The 19,935-nt window shown below is 34.3% G+C and overlaps 1 protein-coding gene across 1 annotated transcript in view; it reads left to right on the plus strand.

Annotated features, from left to right (window-relative positions):
* The window catches only part of LOC121369947, a 70,971-nt gene extending 51,359 nt beyond the window's left edge, over nt 1-19,612 (plus strand). The window contains exons 10-12 of the mRNA XM_041495029.1: nt 13,699-13,787; nt 16,188-16,409; nt 18,036-19,612. Of these exons, the coding sequence (XP_041350963.1) occupies nt 13,699-13,787; nt 16,188-16,409; nt 18,036-18,111 (387 nt within the window). The 3' untranslated portion in view covers nt 18,112-19,612. The remainder of the gene's footprint in view (nt 1-13,698; nt 13,788-16,187; nt 16,410-18,035) is intronic.
* The last annotated feature ends 323 nt before the right edge of the window (nt 19,613-19,935 follow it).

Genomic DNA, 19,935 nt, shown 5'->3' on the forward strand with positions numbered 1-19,935 from the left:
AATTTAAAAAAAAATATTCAAAAAGTTCCACACGCGCACACACACACACTGTATAAATATATGTATTTAATTATGAGATTTTTAAATGAAGAGTCACAATTAGCATATTGATAGAAATTGTTTTTTGTTTAGGGACATAGCTGGCATTGATGTGTGCATTCACCTGCTTGCTCATAATTTAAAAAAAGAAGAAGAAGAAGAAAAGAATAGATTTAAGAACAAAAACTCCCTAGCATATTTGTGGCTTTGCTGCTCATTGCGTGCACATCACCTCTACACCAGCTTCCCCCTTGTGACAGGGTAACAGAATATTTTGATAAAATATGTACATACTGGAGTCCATTGTAAAAGAAATTATAAAATATTTTGTCATAAATATTAGTCTTGCCATAGCTCTGTATAGAACTTTTTTATTATTATTATTATTTTTTATCAAGGAAAGGCAAAATACATTTGTATTTAATAATAATAATAATAATAATAATAATAATAATGATGAAATAATAAAAAGTAAAAATAAATAAATAATAATAAATAAAAATAATTAATTATTATCTACTATACAATAATTATTATAATTATTGTATAATATACATTAATTATTTTTATGTATGATTTTTAAATTTAAAAATAAAGTAGAAATAAAAATGATACAATAAGCCACAACTAATGGGACGAACCATATCCTATTACAACTGGCAATATAGTCTGTGTGGGTGTAACTCCCACCTGTATCCACTTCACTGTAAAATATATATAGAGTAGGTCTGTGAGACTCAAGTGGGAGACCTACAAAAAACAACCCACCACTGCTTTACAATTGAGAGACTCTTCTCCCATTATTACTGAAATGTCTTCTCACAAGTCGGTGTGAACGAACGTTGTGGCAAATTTTTTTGTTTTGCCCCCAGGTGTCACAGGTGTGGCATGATACGATGTTGCTGAGACCGCGCTGAAACGCGTCTGCTCTGTGCGTCTGCTCAGTACGTGCCTCGCGAGTCGACGGGCACGGCACACATGCTTCGAACATTGTTGGTTTGTTTTCTTGAACCGGGCTGAACTTTTCAGTCAGGATGGGAAACTGATGCAGCCATACCTTTTGTGGTAGACCAGATAATGGAGATGGTTAAGAGTTTTAATTGAAAATGGAAGGATGGGGATGTATTTAGTAGTGTTGAATGCTAGCTAGATAGGTTGGGATGGTTGAAACACCCACTTGTATCCTGCACTGTTACAGTTGGCATTTTATAATTTGTCTTTTAGAATGGTGTAATTATAAGTGAAAATTGTTTTAAAAATATGTTTATTTGTATCCTTTATTTATGTGTGCTGTAGGGGGCATTGATGGTTTTCTTTCTTTGCGTGTATAATACATTATTATATGTGTTTACATGAATTTATAATGCACATTTTAATTGCATGCATGTTGCCTAGTGTTTTTTTTTAATATTTAAAAAAAAATTCCTCTCCATCATTAAACTTTAAAAGAACAAAACACTGAAAAGGTGCTGGTTCTTGGGCTGTAAATAAAAACTAAAGACTGCCAAAATCTGACTTGTACACAAAGTAATACAAATTATTCATTGTGACCTTCACCTGTGACCATGACCTTTAATAGCATGACCTCAACTAATGCTGTGCTAATTAACCTTTCTATAGTTTATCCCATCATTCTGTAAAACTGTTTTTTGTAAATGATTTCAGTTTGGTTTGACATAGGAAGATAAGTAAAAGCATTTTGGAAATAATAATAAAAAAAATTAAAAAATTGTGCAACTTACAAGTCAATTGGTTCAGAAATAAATAATTTGTAATAAATTCAAAGCATGAAAAAAGGCGTTTTCTTTGGGACGGACTGTAGGCTCTTGGTCCCCCAGGTCAGTGATAACATTTCTTAATTTCTACCCTAGATATACCAAAACTGATAATTTAAGAAAAATAATTGTAAGTATTGTGCAAGTCCACCTTTAAAAAAAACTAAATATAAAACTGACCCAAGGGTCAATGCCTTTAATAATTGTACTGAAGATTTGCATCTTTTTAAGTTTTGTAGCTGTGCACTTCAGATCAGGTTGCCTGTTCTGAGTAGGTGTCTATGGGCCGATATTGTTGTAAGTTTGCAATAAAATATCACTTTCATTGTGTGGTTATCCTGATCCCGTCTGGGTGCATAACTGTGTAAATAGCCTCTTGGATTATCCTGATCTTGTATGCTACCCAGAAACCCCTTCTATACTAGAGCTGTGGTTATAAAAGTTGTTGGTAGGCTTCTGTTTCTTTTAGGCTGAGAAAGTTTCTTCCCAGCTAAAAAATAAAAGTAAATTATGAGTTGATTGAATCTGTTTGTATATGTTTACAACTTTGTAATGGTGAATTATTTTTAAAAAGAGGCAGATCCAGGAATTTTAAAAAGTTGAGGTGTTCAAGTAAATGTTAGAAATCACTTAATAAAATGCTAAATCCAGAAAGTGCACTACCCGGTAATCAGTTAGAAACAGAGTTGGAGAAACAGGTTTGGAGTTTAGAGGTGTGTAATCTGAGAAATGCATTGGTGTTGATGAAAAATATGAAATTCTAACAACAAAATTGTTGTGCAAAGGGTCAGGTGTGTCGAGATCACTCCTGGTAGCCACATTTGGATAATTACATGATCTGTTTTATGTTGTATGTAAATCATCCATATTATTATAATTGCATACGCACAGGTGTAAGAAGACATACAGACCTGAACAGATAAATAAAATCCTTTGAGCTTTTTTTTTCTTTTTTTCAAAACTCTTAGTTATTTTTATAAAAAGTACAACTACAGTAAAATCGGACAGATTGGTGACATTTGACTGTATATTATTAAGAATAATAAAAAAATTAATTTATAAAAATAATTTATAGAAATAAATTGGCAATACTGTTCAGTATATTTCTGTAATGATAAAAAACAAAAAACAGTCAAACAAACAAACAAACAAACAACAACAACCTTTTATGCTAAAGGAAACTGTATCTCAGTGATTAGTACATATATATTTTTTATCATGGCCGTTTCCATGTTTTGATTGTTTTGGTGTGTTTGTGTATGGATGAGTGTTAAGAGAAAATGAACTTGTTAAAATAAAATTGCTATTGCTGGGAGATTTGTCATTTAAGCAGGCCCCCATTGTGTGAGAATGCAATATATCCGAGTGTGACGGAGCACTGTATTATGCTTATGAAGCCCTGTCGTGTCTGATTTAGTCAGCCTCTCAAGTAGTCTGCTGCCAACCGAAATCGCTGAAGCCCTTTTCACCGATTAATCCGATGGCATGGGATCCCCGATAAGACTCTGAAGGAATCACCTTACCTTCTTAGCTATTCAGAGGGAGAACTTGAGCTAATACTTGATGTTTACTAAAGCAAAATTAAGAGTGACCAGAGCCGTTCGCAGGACCCAATCTTGAAGCATTGACATCTAGGTTACAGAGATTACCTCACAAGCTTTTCCCCCCTCCACCTCCTCCTCCTCCCCCCTTCAGAACAACCCCAGTCAACACTGTTGGAAGAATGAATGCCTTCATGTAGTTTCAACAATGAAAATAGTGTTGTGCAAGACTTGAGTACCGTGGTCATGAATGAAGCCCCAGGTTGGTGGTGTGTTAACTATTGTTTGTAGACTCGTGCAAACAATTCCCATAAGTGTTGACATAAATTAGCCAGCCCCTTGACGAGAGTAAATTTGTTTTGTGTACGAGTTGGGGGAACACATCTTTAAAGCAAATATGTCTAGCCGACATTAGGTGATGACATTACTAATCAGTCATGATAAGACGGAGACCGAAGAAGTCGTTAAATGAGCTCGATATCGCTTCATTATAACAGACCAAAAGCCAAACCTGTTTAGTCCAGCATATATTAACAATAAAAAATATTTTTATAAATTTTTAGTTCTGAAAAAAGAAGCAATTGTGTGATAACTTGTCATTATTTACAAACTCGGGGGTTACGTTGTAGGTGAGTGGAGGTGTGTTGATTGGCCACAAAGTAAATTTGTTTTTTTCTTATCTTGCCTATCATTTGCCTAACATCAGTAAACCTGTTGAACACACACACAGGTCTCGACCCCTGGCTTGGTGTGTTTGGACAGCAACTCTAGATATACACCGATCAAACCTTTTCTGTGATTGTCACCTTGTTCACGGGACTCCACAAGAGATTTATTTATTGAATTATGCTTATCGCTGATACCGAGTATGATGAGGCTTTAACTTGCTTTTAATCCACTGTTGATGTCCGCAGCCAATGTATAGTTGTACACCAACGGTTTATTTACATCTGGTCTTGTTCATATTTTGTGATACACCCCCGTGTTTCTGTCAAAAGGTAAAGTGATAAAATTGCTTACCCTAAAATCTTTAAAATTAATGGATATATTTTTATAATTTTTTGATAGATGATAGTAAGAAAACTGCTGTTTAAAATTAAAGCTTATGAAATACAGTGACCAATTTGAAAACATTTCAAATTCATAACCACCTAGTAGGGGTACTTATGGTCTGTTTCATTTGTATTATGTACCTTCAAATTATTTTCTGGCAAAAAGCCTGACCCCCTGAGAGTATACTGTAGAACTGTTAATTATACATTTCCTCTTGTCTCTAATAGTTTATATGACATTTTATTTACATATTTTAATTATTACATTCAGTTTTCTTATATTTGATCATTACTGCTTATCCAAAAAGGACTAGCTTATCAAAGCCCTTATAAACTGGAGGGGAGAATATTCCCACCTGCCCATGAAGAGCTTGTGTCCCTATCCTTCATATGGCTGATGTATTTTTCATGCTGGGGTGTCGTTAAAACATTCATTCATTCATTCATTTTCTATCCTTCATATGTAGCAGACCTCTGAGAAGTTAGCATACACTGTTTATGAGATAAGCCAAAACATTATTGGTATTTTATTCTGTATAACATGTCTTCAATATAATTAATGTTTTGATCACTTACATGTATGATATTCATCCACTGACATTTCGTTTAACTTGTAGCAAAACAGAATGACTTTTCAATTTTATATTTATTTTAGAAAATCTGTATGTTTTTTTTATTACATATATTTTTTAATTATGCACCATGTATTGTATATTAATAAATAATTTTTGTAATTTAAACATTTAAAAAAATAAATTACGGTAAAAAAATTAAAAACTATTTCAAAATAAAAACAAACAAAAATAGAATCAAAACATTTTTATCTGGTATCCTTGACTCATACTAGTACTTACAAAAATAAAAATAAAAAAGGTAAATTAATTAATTTAATAATAATAATAACTAAAAACTGAAGACTTATAAAAGAGTTTATATTTATTTTGTACAGATCAGAATACATGAAGTACATGTATTTTTTAACCTATTTCAAAATAAAAAAGCAATATATATATTTATGGTGTATCCTTGCCTCATAACAGTACTTTTAAATTTAAAAAGAATTTAAATAATTATAAAAAACAATAATAATAAAAAAGTAAATAATACAAAAATAAAAAAGGCATATAGTAATAACTAGTAATAACTGAAAACTTGAAGACTTACAAAAGAATATACATATATTTGGTACAGATAAAAGTACTTGACATACATGCATTTTTTTCTAGTCGAACCAAGGCATATCATGAAAGCCATTACAGCACTGACCTTGCGCCTAATGAAAAATGTCATGACGGCGCCTGTGTCACCGTGGCAGCATGGCCGTGCAGTACACACCTGTGTTGACAGAACGACTAGAAATGTCAAACAGCTTAGTCTTGATAAACTGTTATTAGAATGAGAGGTCGGAGAAATAACCATGCATTAAGCCTGCAATAGACGGCTGTCGATGATTTTATTCATGTTATAATTGCGTGTATATGTCTGCATGTATTACCGATCACTTCACAAGATGTAGCATGACAGGCCTACGTTAAATCCTGCAGATTGCAAGTTCATATAGTCTTGTAGTGTGTCAGGCTGATCTGATCTTCCCCATTTCGTTTTCATTCTCCGTGTTGTATGTTTAATAATGTAAAATAAATGTTTAAAAACATTTACGTTAACCCTGTAAATGATGTTGATGTTGATTTACATGAGAAAATTTTACATATCAGTCGGTCTTGTAGGTATTAAAAATTGTATTATGATTATTTTATACTAAATTTAATTAAAGAAAACAAAAATAGGCGTGGGGGGGGGGGGGGGGAAAGGACAGATATTGTTGAAAAAAGGGGAGTCTGTGTGATTTACTTGGCTTTATATTTACCTCTTTTTTTTTAAAAACACCATATCTTTACAAGTTGCTGGTTTTTCATTTTTCTGTTGGTTGGTAAGAGTCTTATTAAGCCCAATATTTCATGTCCATAATTTTTTGTTTACTCATAATTTGTTTCAAAAAGAGATGGTATAAGAAGTTTATTATTAATATTTTAGTTATTGTTACATTAATAAAAAAAATTGTTTTGTTTTGTTTTATTTCAAATTTTTTCTTCCATAATTAATAATATTAATACTACTTTTAAATTTTTATTTTAAATAATCAACTGCAAAAGTAATTTATATATTGTTTCTTTTATACTAAACTAAATAATGGTTAGACTAAATTGTGAAACAAAATTTTAAAATATGTATTTACTTAAATACAGAAAATAATAATTACAGTGGATGTATAATATTGTCAAATGTATAACATGCAGTTATATATAGATGTTACCATTATATTTTTCTTCTCACAAACTGCACTGACCAAATGTGCCTATTTCTCTTATTTTGACATAAAACAATGTTAGCTGTTAACTAACAGATATGCCTGTGTGATATGTTTGTGAAAACATCGAAGTGGAAATGAAGCGAGTAACATTGTTTCTGTATGTGATCGGAGGCGTCCTCGCTTGTGGATATACTCAACTGTGGTAATATTTATCCACCAAACAGGCTGAGCGAATTTATCAATGGCAAGCTGGCCCTTGCACGCTGTCACAATGAATTGTCGAATTTTGCTATTTGCAAAGTCTAATGGAGCAGAAATTGTGTACTCGATATTATTCTGCAATTCTGTGTGTATAGCCAAAGTTTTTGTAATTTAATATGGAATGTATCTCTCAATATGAACTTTGTTATCCAGTCTGGCAAAATATGGTTCATGTTTTGTCAATATAATATTATAATATTCATTGTAGCTAGAGTCTCTATTGCATGTCTGGGCGGGATTTAGCTCTGTGGGTTGAGTGCTTGCTTGAGGTGCTTGCGTCGCAGGATCGAACCACCTAGGTGGATCCATTCACCTGATTGGGTTTTGTTTTGTTCCAACCAGTGCACCATAACTGATCAAAGGCTGTGGTATGTGCTTTCCTATCTGTGTGAAAGTGCATATAAAAGATTCCTTGTGGCAGTAGAAAAAATGTAGCGGGTTTCCTCTGATGACTACCTGATGACTACGTGTCAGAATTACCAAATGTTTGACATCCAATAGCCGATGATTAATTAATCAATGTGCTCTAGTGGTGTCGCTAAACAAAACAAACTTTAACTATTGCTGATCTAGCTGAACTTTGTTATAGAATTTTTAATAATTCCAGTTCCATTAATATTAATAGACTATGTGTATATCCAAGGACAATTAATGAATATAGATTTTATAAAATTAATATGATTTTTTATATTAAAGTTATATCTTGGTTCATTTGTGTTAATATTTTTTTTCAGTCTTTCTCAATGCAGTGACAATATTCTTTTTTGATCATTATGTTGGAATAAAATAAGTTTACTGAATATAGGTAATAAAGAATAAATTATCCTCCCAGGAAATAAACTTCTAGCTAAGGAAAATTACAATGTTTGTCTTAAAATAGTTTCATTCTATCACTTTTGAATGGTTAAAAAAATATAAATAAATAAATAAACATGTAGAGAATTGATGATGAATTGAATTATTTTGCTAATGAATATTTAATAGAATTCTACATCATAAAATATTTTGGAAAAACATATATTTATGAGCATATTAAAGATGAAACCGACACCAGTCTTCAACATTATTTTTATTACTTTTTAATGTTGCAGAATATTTGTTCACAGCACAGTGCTATAAACAGGAAGAGACCCACCAATTGTGATTGATGTTGAAGTGCTAAAACAATTGTAAACTTTGTGCTGTGAGCAGAGCATTAGGCATCTTCCCTTGAACCCACTGACCCCTCAGATTAAGCCATGTTCCCACTGAATGTTTGTAAACTTGTCGAGTTTATCCAGGCAATTATGAAGCCTTTCTGCCTTCAGGATGGCCAGTTTTATAGAATGACACAGTTTGTGCAACATCGCCTGGATATGTACAATGTAGCTGTTAGAACTTAAAAAAGCAACAACCCCAAAAATTTGTATTCCATTGAATTCTATTTGTTTACATTATATTATGATTAGCTGATGGGTTTTTTTTTAGATACTATTACAGGTACTACATTCATTCATATACAAATAAAGACAGCAATGATAGAAATATGCAGAATTTTTTACTAGTCCACCGGACAAATACATCTAGAAATCTGTTTGTCTACCAATATTTTCACTTGTCCAAATAAATGGTTTATTTTATTTAAGTATCAGGATGATGTTTGTGATTTCTAAAAATGAAACTGCACTGAAAATTGTTACTTGTCCACTGGACAATAACCTAGGCACATTTTGCTTGTCCGAATAGATTTTTTCTTGTCGGAACAAACGGACAAGTACTTATTTCGAACACTGGACAGATTAATATAGGCATATGTTGCGTTCAGCACTCTAATCAATCAATGATATTTCCACATGCTTACATCCATTGAAGGTTCAAGCATGTCTGTCTTGAGCACATCCTCAGAAATTCCCGGACGATGTGTCCAAGACAGGTCCAGCACTTGTATTATAGTTTTAATACTTATCATTTGATATACTATTATTTACCTTACCACAACATATTCATGAATCAAAATATTGTTTGTAATTTAGAGGATCTTTGAAAATATGCATCTAAATTAATCTCTTAAATATTAACTAAGTAACCTGCAACAATTTATTATGAAATGTATTTGCCATTTATTATGAAATGTATTTGCCAACTGCATCTTCTTAAAATGAATGGCATCTTCATTAACTTTAATATTTTAAAACTTTAAAATAGCCAATCATTTCGTACATTCGTTTGTTCGTTTGTTTTTCAAAACCTACATTGCAAGGCTCAAATTTGGCCAATGAGAAGGCAAGGCCATTTGGCCTAGACTGTTGGAGATTTCAGGGGGCATTACAGTCTGAAGGCAAATTTCAACACATGTATCAATATTGCACAACAGCACCCATTCCAAATAAATAAGTGTGAACAGTTTTATGTTTTTGTAATAAAACAACTTTGAGGAATCATGTTTGAGTATGATGACCAATTACTGAACTGCAAAATAAGGCATGGCTAGTTTGGCCTTGAGACTGTTTAATTTTCAGGGCATTGGAGGCTTGGAGCATATGACTAGAGCATTGCAGCTTCTTCTTCTTCTTCTTCTTCTACGTTCAAGCTATAGTTGATCATGCTTTAGAGTTGGAGTCAGGTTGTGGTGATAAAAAACGCTGTCTCTGTGAAGTCTTTCTTTGGAATCCCAAAGTTTGACAGCCAGTGTTGCTCCATTCAGCCAGTGCTTTATCCTGGCTTCATTGTAGAGGGGCAGAATTGCATGATGTGCTCTGGGTATTGTGGACATTCATCAGTGTCTGCCAGTTGCTGGGCACCATTAACCTTTTAGCCCACTATTGTTTTCAACTAAATATAGCTATGCCTCTGCCATTTGTGATGTTATTAAAAACAGTTGGAGAACAAAACAAAAATACAAGTTCTCTTTCTTTTCTTGTCTTGTCCAAAGGTTTTAAAGTTGTTCACTATAGAAGAATCAACAGTGGTCAAAGATCATTATACATAATATATTTCTGTTGATCACCTGTCAACACATCAAAGAAAGGACCCCATTTGTATCACTCTTCTCTGTTGATGTAGAGTTAATAAAATGAAAATGGTGCCAGTGAGTTTACAAAGCACTACAATGAAAATGTAACAATGGTATTCGAAAATATAGTTACATTTACGGAGTAAGCAATCAAATGGGAATTTAATGGTTTGCATATTTGCTTTTCTGTTGTGTGTGACCCGTCCATTGTCACAGGTAATTACTGCAATATCTTTCATGTACGCAACTGGACAAGAATAATTGGATTGATTGTCCTCCATCGAGTAGACATGATAGGAGAGTAGGTGTGGTCATTAATTGACAAACCGTGACCAAAGATACTTTTCCTCTCTCGTGCCCCTTTTTAAGGGTCCTCCACGCATTGTTTCAGGCTTGGTGTCTGTATACCCAGCACAAACATTGGGTCTTGGTGCATATGCATATAATACCGTGAATATTAGTTCTATTGATCCGGGCCAATTGCCCGTTGATTGGAATGCTATCTTTTTCTCTGTTGTGCCGTTGTCACTCGCAAAACCCACGGGTCAAGAGGATGTTGCTGCATCTCAATATGTCGTCGTCATGGTAACGGCATGAGCGAAACTCTGGTAAAAATTGTGAAAAAATCGATCCCCGGCTACCTAGGCCTCCTGATTTAAGCTGTGTACACAGGTAGCTCTCCGAATGTGAAGTCGTCGGGGAAAAGTGGAATGTCGTAGGGATAAAGTGACATCGCAGATGGGATAGTCGCGTTTGGATTCCATATCTGGCCAGATCACGGCAGAATTGTGAAGCATAACTCGGGGCCCGAAGCCCAGATTAAAGTGTTTAGCTGCAGGACCTGTAAAGTGCAGACCAGATTAGACAGGTCTGTGTGGATTATCTTAAAACTTGATGGCAGGGCAGGCTAATCTGAAGACAAATCCCCCACCTCCACCAGTCTCTGTTCTACAAGAGAGTTCTGTGTAACCTGACCTACCTAAACTCAACTCTTTTTTTTTTTTAACAGAAATTTCTTGTACCTGTATTCACCTTAAATTCTTACATCTAATAAAACATTTATTATTTTTTTTATTTAAAAAGACAAACAATGGTCCTACCTTAAGCACTGATTGGAATACGTACACACCAATTAATTTTAAATCAAACTTGTTGCACATGTACACTAGAGATCAAAGCAAAATGCTGATTTTATCTCCTCAACTTTACAATTTTATTATTTTATAGTTTATCAATTTTCTGTTTGATAAATATTATGTCAATGTATCAGTTAAGGAATAGTATATGGTAAAATTTAAAAATAAGAATATTAAGATTCATTTTATTGCTGGGGAATTGCTAGAGAAACTGGGAATAATGAATTTGTATTTAAACATGTCTGGCAATAGAGAAAATCTCAACACTGTCAGTACCACTTTAACATTGTTGTCTCAAGATCACTGTAAGAGAATAGAATTTACATTTTGTTTTCCAAATTAATAATAACTTTTAAAAGGTTAATCATTAAAAAATAATAATTAAAAAACCCAAAAAATCTCTCAGACATCACATGATGATGTCGGGGGAATGGAACATATGTTGTTGAATGTACAGTAAGCAATCAACAACTAATATATGCACGTGGCTGCCATCGGGCTTTGTGATTATGTTCTTCTGTTTCGTTTTAAGCAGACCGCCGCGTTTATTCTATTAATGGGTTCCTGAGTGAGGAAGAGGGTATCGGGATATTCTCACATTAATATGCCTGGACATGAAGAGCAAACAGGAGGAATATGTTGTAGCGAGATGGGAGAGTCCACTGGCGTTCTCTAGCCGGTGCGCCAGATTGATCTGGGCACGTTGCCGCAAGTCGTGTTTGTATTTCCTCAAAATCCAGTCTCCTTTCTAATGCATCTCATTGGCAAGATTTTGCATCCACATTTATTTTTTATTTAAAATGCTAATATGGATGATGGTTGCAATTATAGAAAATCCCAACTTCTTTTATCCACCTTTTCCAAAAAAAGAAGAAAAAAAAGAAAATTAAAATGCTAATATGGGTAATTGGTTTTCTTTTGTTCTTCCACCTTTACACCGATGTCTTTGGCTAGCATTTCATTTCAAGTTATTTCCGTGCTTATATCCATTTAAGGTTCAAACATGCTGTCCTGGGAAAACACCTCAGCTATCTGGGCTGTCTGTCCAGGACAGTTGGTTCGTTGTTAGTTGGTTAGTAATTAGTGAGAGAGAAGAGGGCGTAGTGGCCTTAAAACTACTCATTGAGCCCATAAAAACTCGTTCTGGGTTGGAGCCGGTACCGAGCTGCGAACCCTGTACCTACCAGCCTGTAGTCTGATGGCTTAACAACTGCGCCGCCGAGACTAGCAGTTCAGTTCACTGTCTGAAACTCACGTCCTGTGATCGGCAAGTCTTGGAGTGGTCATATTGTGCAATTAGCAATGAGCAAAAACCTCTCTTCTCCACCTGTGTATTGTTGAAAATGTAAATTTGCTTGTTCTCTCACCTGAAGATCTCGTTAGTCCAGGTAAACAAACATCTTGTACAGTCTTACTCTGTCCTGCCATTGTGCGGAATATGTGTTGGGCGTGGAGAACATTAGTAAGCTATTGCCTGTATTCTCTGCTCTGTATGTCACGCTAGTGAATGGTTGTGTGTCTAGTCTTTCTTGTATCGACAGACAATTTAAACAAGATTTCAAAAATTAGGTTAATTGCCAAAAGTTTTGCACCTTCTTAGAATTTCCAGATTTACATCCCTTTTCATTTTTGTGAAGAATCTTTTAACTTTTAATTTCTTACTTGAAAAGTTGTCTTGCAGTTGGGAAGAATGTCATTAGTGGAACACTTTGATAACTTCGTTGAATTAAACATCTGGTCCACTTTATTAACAGTGTTTGTTTTATCCTGTATTAACCACCTCAGCTATAAAACCATAGAAAACAAAAAAGAGAAAAGTTGAAAATACATTTTGTAAACTTTTATAAAAAAAATTATTATTTAAATGCAGGAACAACTTTTATAATCTTTTTTAATAACAAGCTTCATCAAAATTAAACCAAAGTATTTAGAATTGTTTAATCATTGATGCAGAAACTTCTGTATAAAAAAAAAGGCTAATTACGTAAACAAGCCACATATGTTACTATTGTCATCTATCTGATTTGATTTGGTGGTATAGTCTTTAAGGAGGTTTTTTTTTGTGTCCTGTTTTGGTTATTTGATTTCAAGGACAAATTAAACCATTGAAAATTAATTGTATTAATTTTGATTTTTGTTTTGTTTTCTGTATTATAGACATTTATCCTTTTTGCAAAAATTGGACAATGCATTTAATCAAGTTTGTATCTTGTTTCTGCTTAATTATGTTTGTAAAAAAATTTAGGTTGTAGATATTTAAACTGTGACTGTTAATGTGTTATGGAATTTATATAACTTTTAGTCTTCTTCTTCTGTTGTAGAATTTATGGATAACTGTCATTTGGAAGAACATTAATTTAAGTTTACTCTTTATTTATTGTAGGTGCTGGGTGTCGTTAAACCATTCATTCATTCATTCATTCATTCATTCATTCATTCATTCATTCATTCATTCATTCATTCATTCATTCATTCATTCATTCATTCATTCATGCATTCATTCATTATTTGTTGTAGATTATTATTTAAACTTCAGGAAAAGTATAACTGTTTGAATCTGTTATTTATTCTGGGTTTTTTTTCTGTTACAGATATTAAAACTTCAGGAAAAGTGTGACTATTGGAAGAATCGCGTGAAGGAGCTAGAAGAAGAATCCATCAACCTCCGTATATATTACAGGCAAGTTTTGTTTTGTAATTATTTGGTATTATTTGGTATTACCATACTTAACTGCATAATTTTGAACAGGCTAGCATAGATTGGCTGTAACCTTTTTCAACATATACTATGATATAGAAATTTATAACAAGATAGCATAGCACTAAATATTATTATCAAAAAGTGATGTCATATAATTTCCTTCATTCATAAAATGCAGCTCTAGGCAACTGTTTCTTAATTTAAAAAAGTGAAATGTTTTATTTAACGACACACTCAACACATTTATTTACGGTTATATGGTGTCAGACATATGGTTAAGGATCACACATATATTGAGAGAGGAAACCTGTTGTTGCCACTTCATGGGCTACTCTTTTCGATTAGCAGCAAGGGTTCTTTTATATGCCCCATCCCACAGACAAGGTAGTACATACCATGGTCTTTGATATACCAGTCGTGGTGCACTGGCTGGAACAAGAAATAGCCCAATGGGCCCACCAATGGGGATCGATCCCAGACCGACTGCACATCGAGCAAGCGCTTTACCACTGGGCTATGTCCCACCCCTGTTTCTTAGTAAAGTATAACATTCTTTTGAAAAGTGGAAATGCAATATGATCATTAAGATTCCTTTTATATTGTAATTCTAAATGTATAGAATAAAGATATTTATTATTAAACAACAGTAATATCATACACTTGTTGCACTTTTATTTCTTGGCAAAATAAGATTTTTAATTGTGTTAATGGTGTTTGATCTAGCTGAGATTTTACTAGAGAACAATATTGAAAAACATAATAACAACAATTGTTTTCAAGGCATGCTTTGCATATTACACTGTCATAAAATAATTGTTTACTACATTAAATAAAAACCAAACAATGAATCATACGTACATACTATGAAATACATTTTTACACCACATTCTGTTCTTTAAGCAAGTGTTAGGTCTAGAATTGTTCAGAATTGTTAAAAGTCGCAAAGAACAAGGAAGGGAAATGACCCCCCCCCCCCAACTTGCAGCAGTAAATTAGGTCAAGTGAAAATACATTTGTGCATAGTAAAACTTAATTAAGCTATGATGTTATTCTTAATTCTGATGTCTTTCATCTTTATATCAATAAAAAAGGGAAATTTTCCTTGAAACTGAATACACCTGTATTTACTGTAACCAAAAGAGAGGGACATCTTCAAAGCATTCTTAATCACGGCAGTTACATACCGTATAGATACTTATTTTAACCACTGTGCAAACAGAACCCTTTAATTTCCCAGTCTAATAACAATCTACCAGATGCTATGAAGTAGGTTCCAGTTTGAAATAGCAAGTGTATGATTTCAATGTACCTTGTGTCTAAATAGAGTCTGACGCACACACACAAAAGGTGGCCTTCTCCTTGATTTCATTGTTGGTGATGTGGAGTGGTGTAGGGTTTGTAAATTATATACACCCATGGTTTACATGCACCTACCCACCCAGTAACGGTTGTTGTGTGAGGGATGAATGGAGAGAAAATAACATCACTGAATTTCACCATTATCTGTTTGTGATGATACTGAATATGTCTACTCGTCTTCATTTTCATCGGTGTGTGTGTCTCATGTCTTACAGTGTAAGAGAAGGCTCCTGCTCTTGCTGAAAAGCTTTTAGATATTTTATTTTGTATTTATTTTTGTGGTCTATTATTGAGAATGACATTGCTGGAAGTTTCTCATTCAATATCTTGTCTCCATTGGTTATTAGATCTTGATTTTGGCTTTTTAGATATTCTGGAGATGTCTTCACTTTAATTTCTTTTTAAAAACAAATTCTTATAATATAATGTGCTTGAACCATAACAGAATATTATCTATTTATGGTTCAAGCACACTGTCATGGGAACACTTTTCAGCTACTTGGCCTGTCTGTCCAGCAGACACAGGTTAGTGGTTAGTAAGAAGGTTATTGCACAAACCCCCACTGAGCTCACTGTGTTGGAACCACTACATATATGAACTTAAAGCTTCCAGCAATAAAACTGATCGATTGCCTAGCCAATATTCTATCTTGTGGCTATACTACATGTATTAAGACAAAATCACATATTCTCTTGAGGCCATTTTTGGGGCTTCTTTGGTTTGTGTATTTTTGTATTTGTTTTTACTTTCGGCCTCCAATAGATAAGCTGGGGCCATCTAACTTAAGTTCTCTACAGGTATTTTACATATGTTGTAAAAATTTTAGTTTTATAATTGATGAATAATGGATCTGATCCATTCAATAATAATTGACATCTTAAAGTGTAAATACAGTTCTCATATTAAAACATTGATTAATATATGTAAACATGTAAATGATACCAGGTGACACTATAATAAACAAATTGATTGATTGATTAATTTATTGTCGTTCTTTGGGGGTTTTGTTTAACTTACAGCTTACACAAGTCGCTGTCTCCAGAGACGTCACACAGGAACAGTTTGGAGACATTTGAGAGGACCATTGAGAAACCCCGTGAGAGTGTTAATCTAACCCAGAGGGAGAACCAGTGGTTGATGGATCAGCTCAGGGCAGTGACAGTGCAGAGAGACGAACTGACGCGTCGTATGGAGGAGAGAGCACGCTTTAGTAGTTGTTGCCATGCAGACAAGGAAAAGATGTACATACCAACCTTTGATCTGGCATGGTGCTTGTAAAACTTTTAGAGTATAGACTCGAGACACTAACAGAGTCATGGCAATGCCATACATATTGTATGTGTGTGATGTCATTAAAGAGTGAGTCTGGACTCTAAATGTTTTACAAGTACACGCCCTAGTACAGATTTACTTGTGGAAACAAAATTGTTGGGAGTGGTTAATTGCTCCTCTAACTTAGATTATGGGGAGCTATTTAAGATATTACCATTTTGAGTTTGATATTTAATCCTTCTGTAGAATTTTCAACGAAAAATTCACATGCTAAATTAAGAGGAGCTAAACATTTCTCTCCTTGAACTAGTGTTAACTCTCCTTAAATGGCGAGGTCTGCTACTGTTGTACTATTTGCAAAACATTCTTAGCCAAATTTCAGATAAATTATTTTCAATGATCACCTTGTAGCAATTAGATATTAAACAAAATTTTCCTTTTTTTAATTTCCTTCATGGATGGAATGTTAATGGTAGTAGGAAGTAACTTTATTTACTGCAAGTAAGAATAGTACAATGTCATATTGACATTATTTTTGTGGTCACTGGATTGCTAACCTTGTTTGTATCACATTTATTTCAATGTTTCAATATACCTTAAAAGGTACTGGTATGTCTTGATTACAATGAAAGTCGTAGAAGGTGAACTATTTGTCTTATAACATGATTCATTTGGGGGCTTTAAATGTTGATCCAACAAAAATTAAAATTCTAAGTTTGCAGTCAGTCAGAAATATAGTTGTCTCTGTCTTAAAGGGACATTCCTGTGATTGCTGCATTGTAAGATGTTTCCAACCAATAAAATATTTCTACGATTAAACTTACATATTAAATATATTTTCTTGTGTAGAATATCAGTGTCTGTATATTCAATGTGTTTCTGGTCGTTTTAATATTTATAAGAAGCTCAAACTGGATTTTGTCTTCAAATAATTTCGTACGTACGAAAAAAACCCCATATTTTAGGAAATAAAATGAAATTTAACCTAGTACAAATATTAGAACTATCAGAAACATGTTTAATATACAGCCACTAATATTTTATGCAGAAAAATATATTTGATATATAATTACAATCGTTAAAAAGTCTCTGTTAGTCGATAACATCTTAAAACTTGCAGCAAACTCAGAAATGTCCCTTTAAGAAAGATATTAAGTTTTGTTATATTACACTGTGACATGTTCTTGCGTGATGATTAAACAGAGTTAATGTGGTTTGGTTTTTGGTCTCTTTTTTTGGGGGGGGGGGTGGGGGCGAGACGTAGCCCAGTGGTAAAGTGCTCGCTTGATGCAGGGTCGGTTTGGGATCGATCCCCATAAGTGGGCCCATTGGGCTATTTCTCGCTCCAGCCAGTGCCCCATGACTGGTACATCAAAGGCCGTGGTATGTGCTATCCTCTCTATGGAATAGTGCATATAAAAGATCCTTTGCTGCTAATCAAAAAGAGTAGCCCATGAAGTGGCGACAGCGGGTTTCCTCCCTCAATATCTGTGTGGTCCTTAACCATACGTCTGATGCCATATAACCGTAAATAAAATGTGTTGAGAGCATCACTAAATAAACCATTTCCGTCCTTCTTTTTTTGTCTTTTGTAGCTCCAGACTGGAGAGAAAGGTGGCTGTTCTGCAGAAGAAGTTGTTTGAACTCCATGGACAGCCTAGATCAGAATAAAATGGAGTTTAACTTTTATGTTAGGCAGAAGAAATAATAATAAATTTCAATTAAAAAAAAAGTAGATTGATATGAACAGATGGTAACCTATGTAAAATAATCCATATTTTTCCATGTCAGAAACCTGATATAAACAACAGGTGCATCTTACCAGCTGTCAGCTGTTACCTGTATCTACATGTGTTTAATGTATGGGACCCAGTGGTCACCTGGAGGTAATTTTATTCCAACTTATTTTTGTACTTATATCCAATTACGGTTCAAGCATGCTGTCCTGGACACACACCTCAGCTAGTTGGGCTGTCGAACTGTGGTTTAGTGGTTGGTTAGTGGTTAGTGAGAGAGAAGTTGGTGTAGTGGCCTTACACCTACACATTAAGTTGTTAAAACTTGCTCTGGGGTACTGGGATGCAAACCCAGTACCTACCAACCTAAAGTATCATGATGACTTAACCACTACAATATCAAGGCCGGTTCACCAGGATCCACACTGGTTATCACAGGAAATATTCTAGTACATCAAAGGTGAACACTCTGTGACTAGAGTATTTACTGTGGTAACCAGTATCCTGTGACTGTACATCAAATGTTGTGGTATGTACTGTCCTGTCTGTGAGAAAACATTTAATTTGTAAGAGGAACCTATTTGGTGACACCAGGTTTGCTCTCGTGTATCTCTCAACCAAGTATTGAAACTTCAGATTTTCTCCTTTTCGTCTAGTATACATGGTATTCTGCTAGATTTGTTTTTTGTTCATGTGGCCAGATATTGCTGTTGGCCACCTTATGTCCATAAACTGTTCAAGATACTGCTGTGGAAATCACTAGTGCAAAGACTGATGGTTGAGAAACTGATCTACCTCAGTGATAAAGTTATAAATCTTTATGTTCATACAGCATAATAGGGCTCGAACTTCAGAATTTGTTACCTATGGCAGTTTGTAAATGTTTTCCTTTGGCAATTTTAAAGCTGTAACTTTTGCAATAAATATAAAAATCAAGAAACAATCCCTTCAACTGATGGTAATAATTTTTGTCATCCATTAATGCCTTTTGTAGGAGATATCGCTGGTACTATAATTTGTGATAGCTCCTCTGATATTCTCTGCAGGAGATATCGCTGGTACTATAATTTGTGATAGCTCCTCTGATATTCTCTGCAGGAGATATCGCTGGTACTATAATTTGTGATAGCTCCTCTGATATTCTCTGCAGGAGATATCGCTGGTACTATAATTTGTGATAGCTCCTCTGATATTCTCCGCAGGAGATGTCGCTGGTACTATAATTTGTGATAGCTCCTCTGATATTCTCTGCAGGAGATATCGCTGGTACTATAATTTGTGATAGCTCCTCTGATATTCTCCGCAGGAGATGTCGCTGGTACTATAATTTGTGATAGCTCCTCTGATATTCTCCGCAGGAGATATCGCTGGTACTATAATTTGTGATAGCTCCTCTGATATTCTCCGCAGGAGATATCGCTGGTACTATAATTTGTGATAGCTCCTCTGATATTCTCTGCAGGAGATATCGCTGGTACTATAATTTGTGATAGCTCCTCTGATATTCTCCGCAGGAGATATCGCTGGTACTATAATTTGTGATAGCTCCTCTGATATTCTCCGTAGGAGATATCGCTGGTACTATAATTTGTGATAGCTCCTCTGATATTCTCCGCAGGAGATATCGCTGGTACTATAATTTGTGATAGCTCCTCTGATATTCTCTGCAGGAGATATCGCTGGTACTATAATTTGTGATAGCTCCTCTGATATTCTCTGCAGGAGATATCGCTGGTACTATAATTTGCGATAGCTCCTC

Source organism: Gigantopelta aegis, chromosome 4 (assembly GCF_016097555.1).
Source record: "Gigantopelta aegis isolate Gae_Host chromosome 4, Gae_host_genome, whole genome shotgun sequence".
NCBI lineage: Eukaryota > Metazoa > Mollusca > Gastropoda > Neomphalida > Peltospiridae > Gigantopelta > Gigantopelta aegis.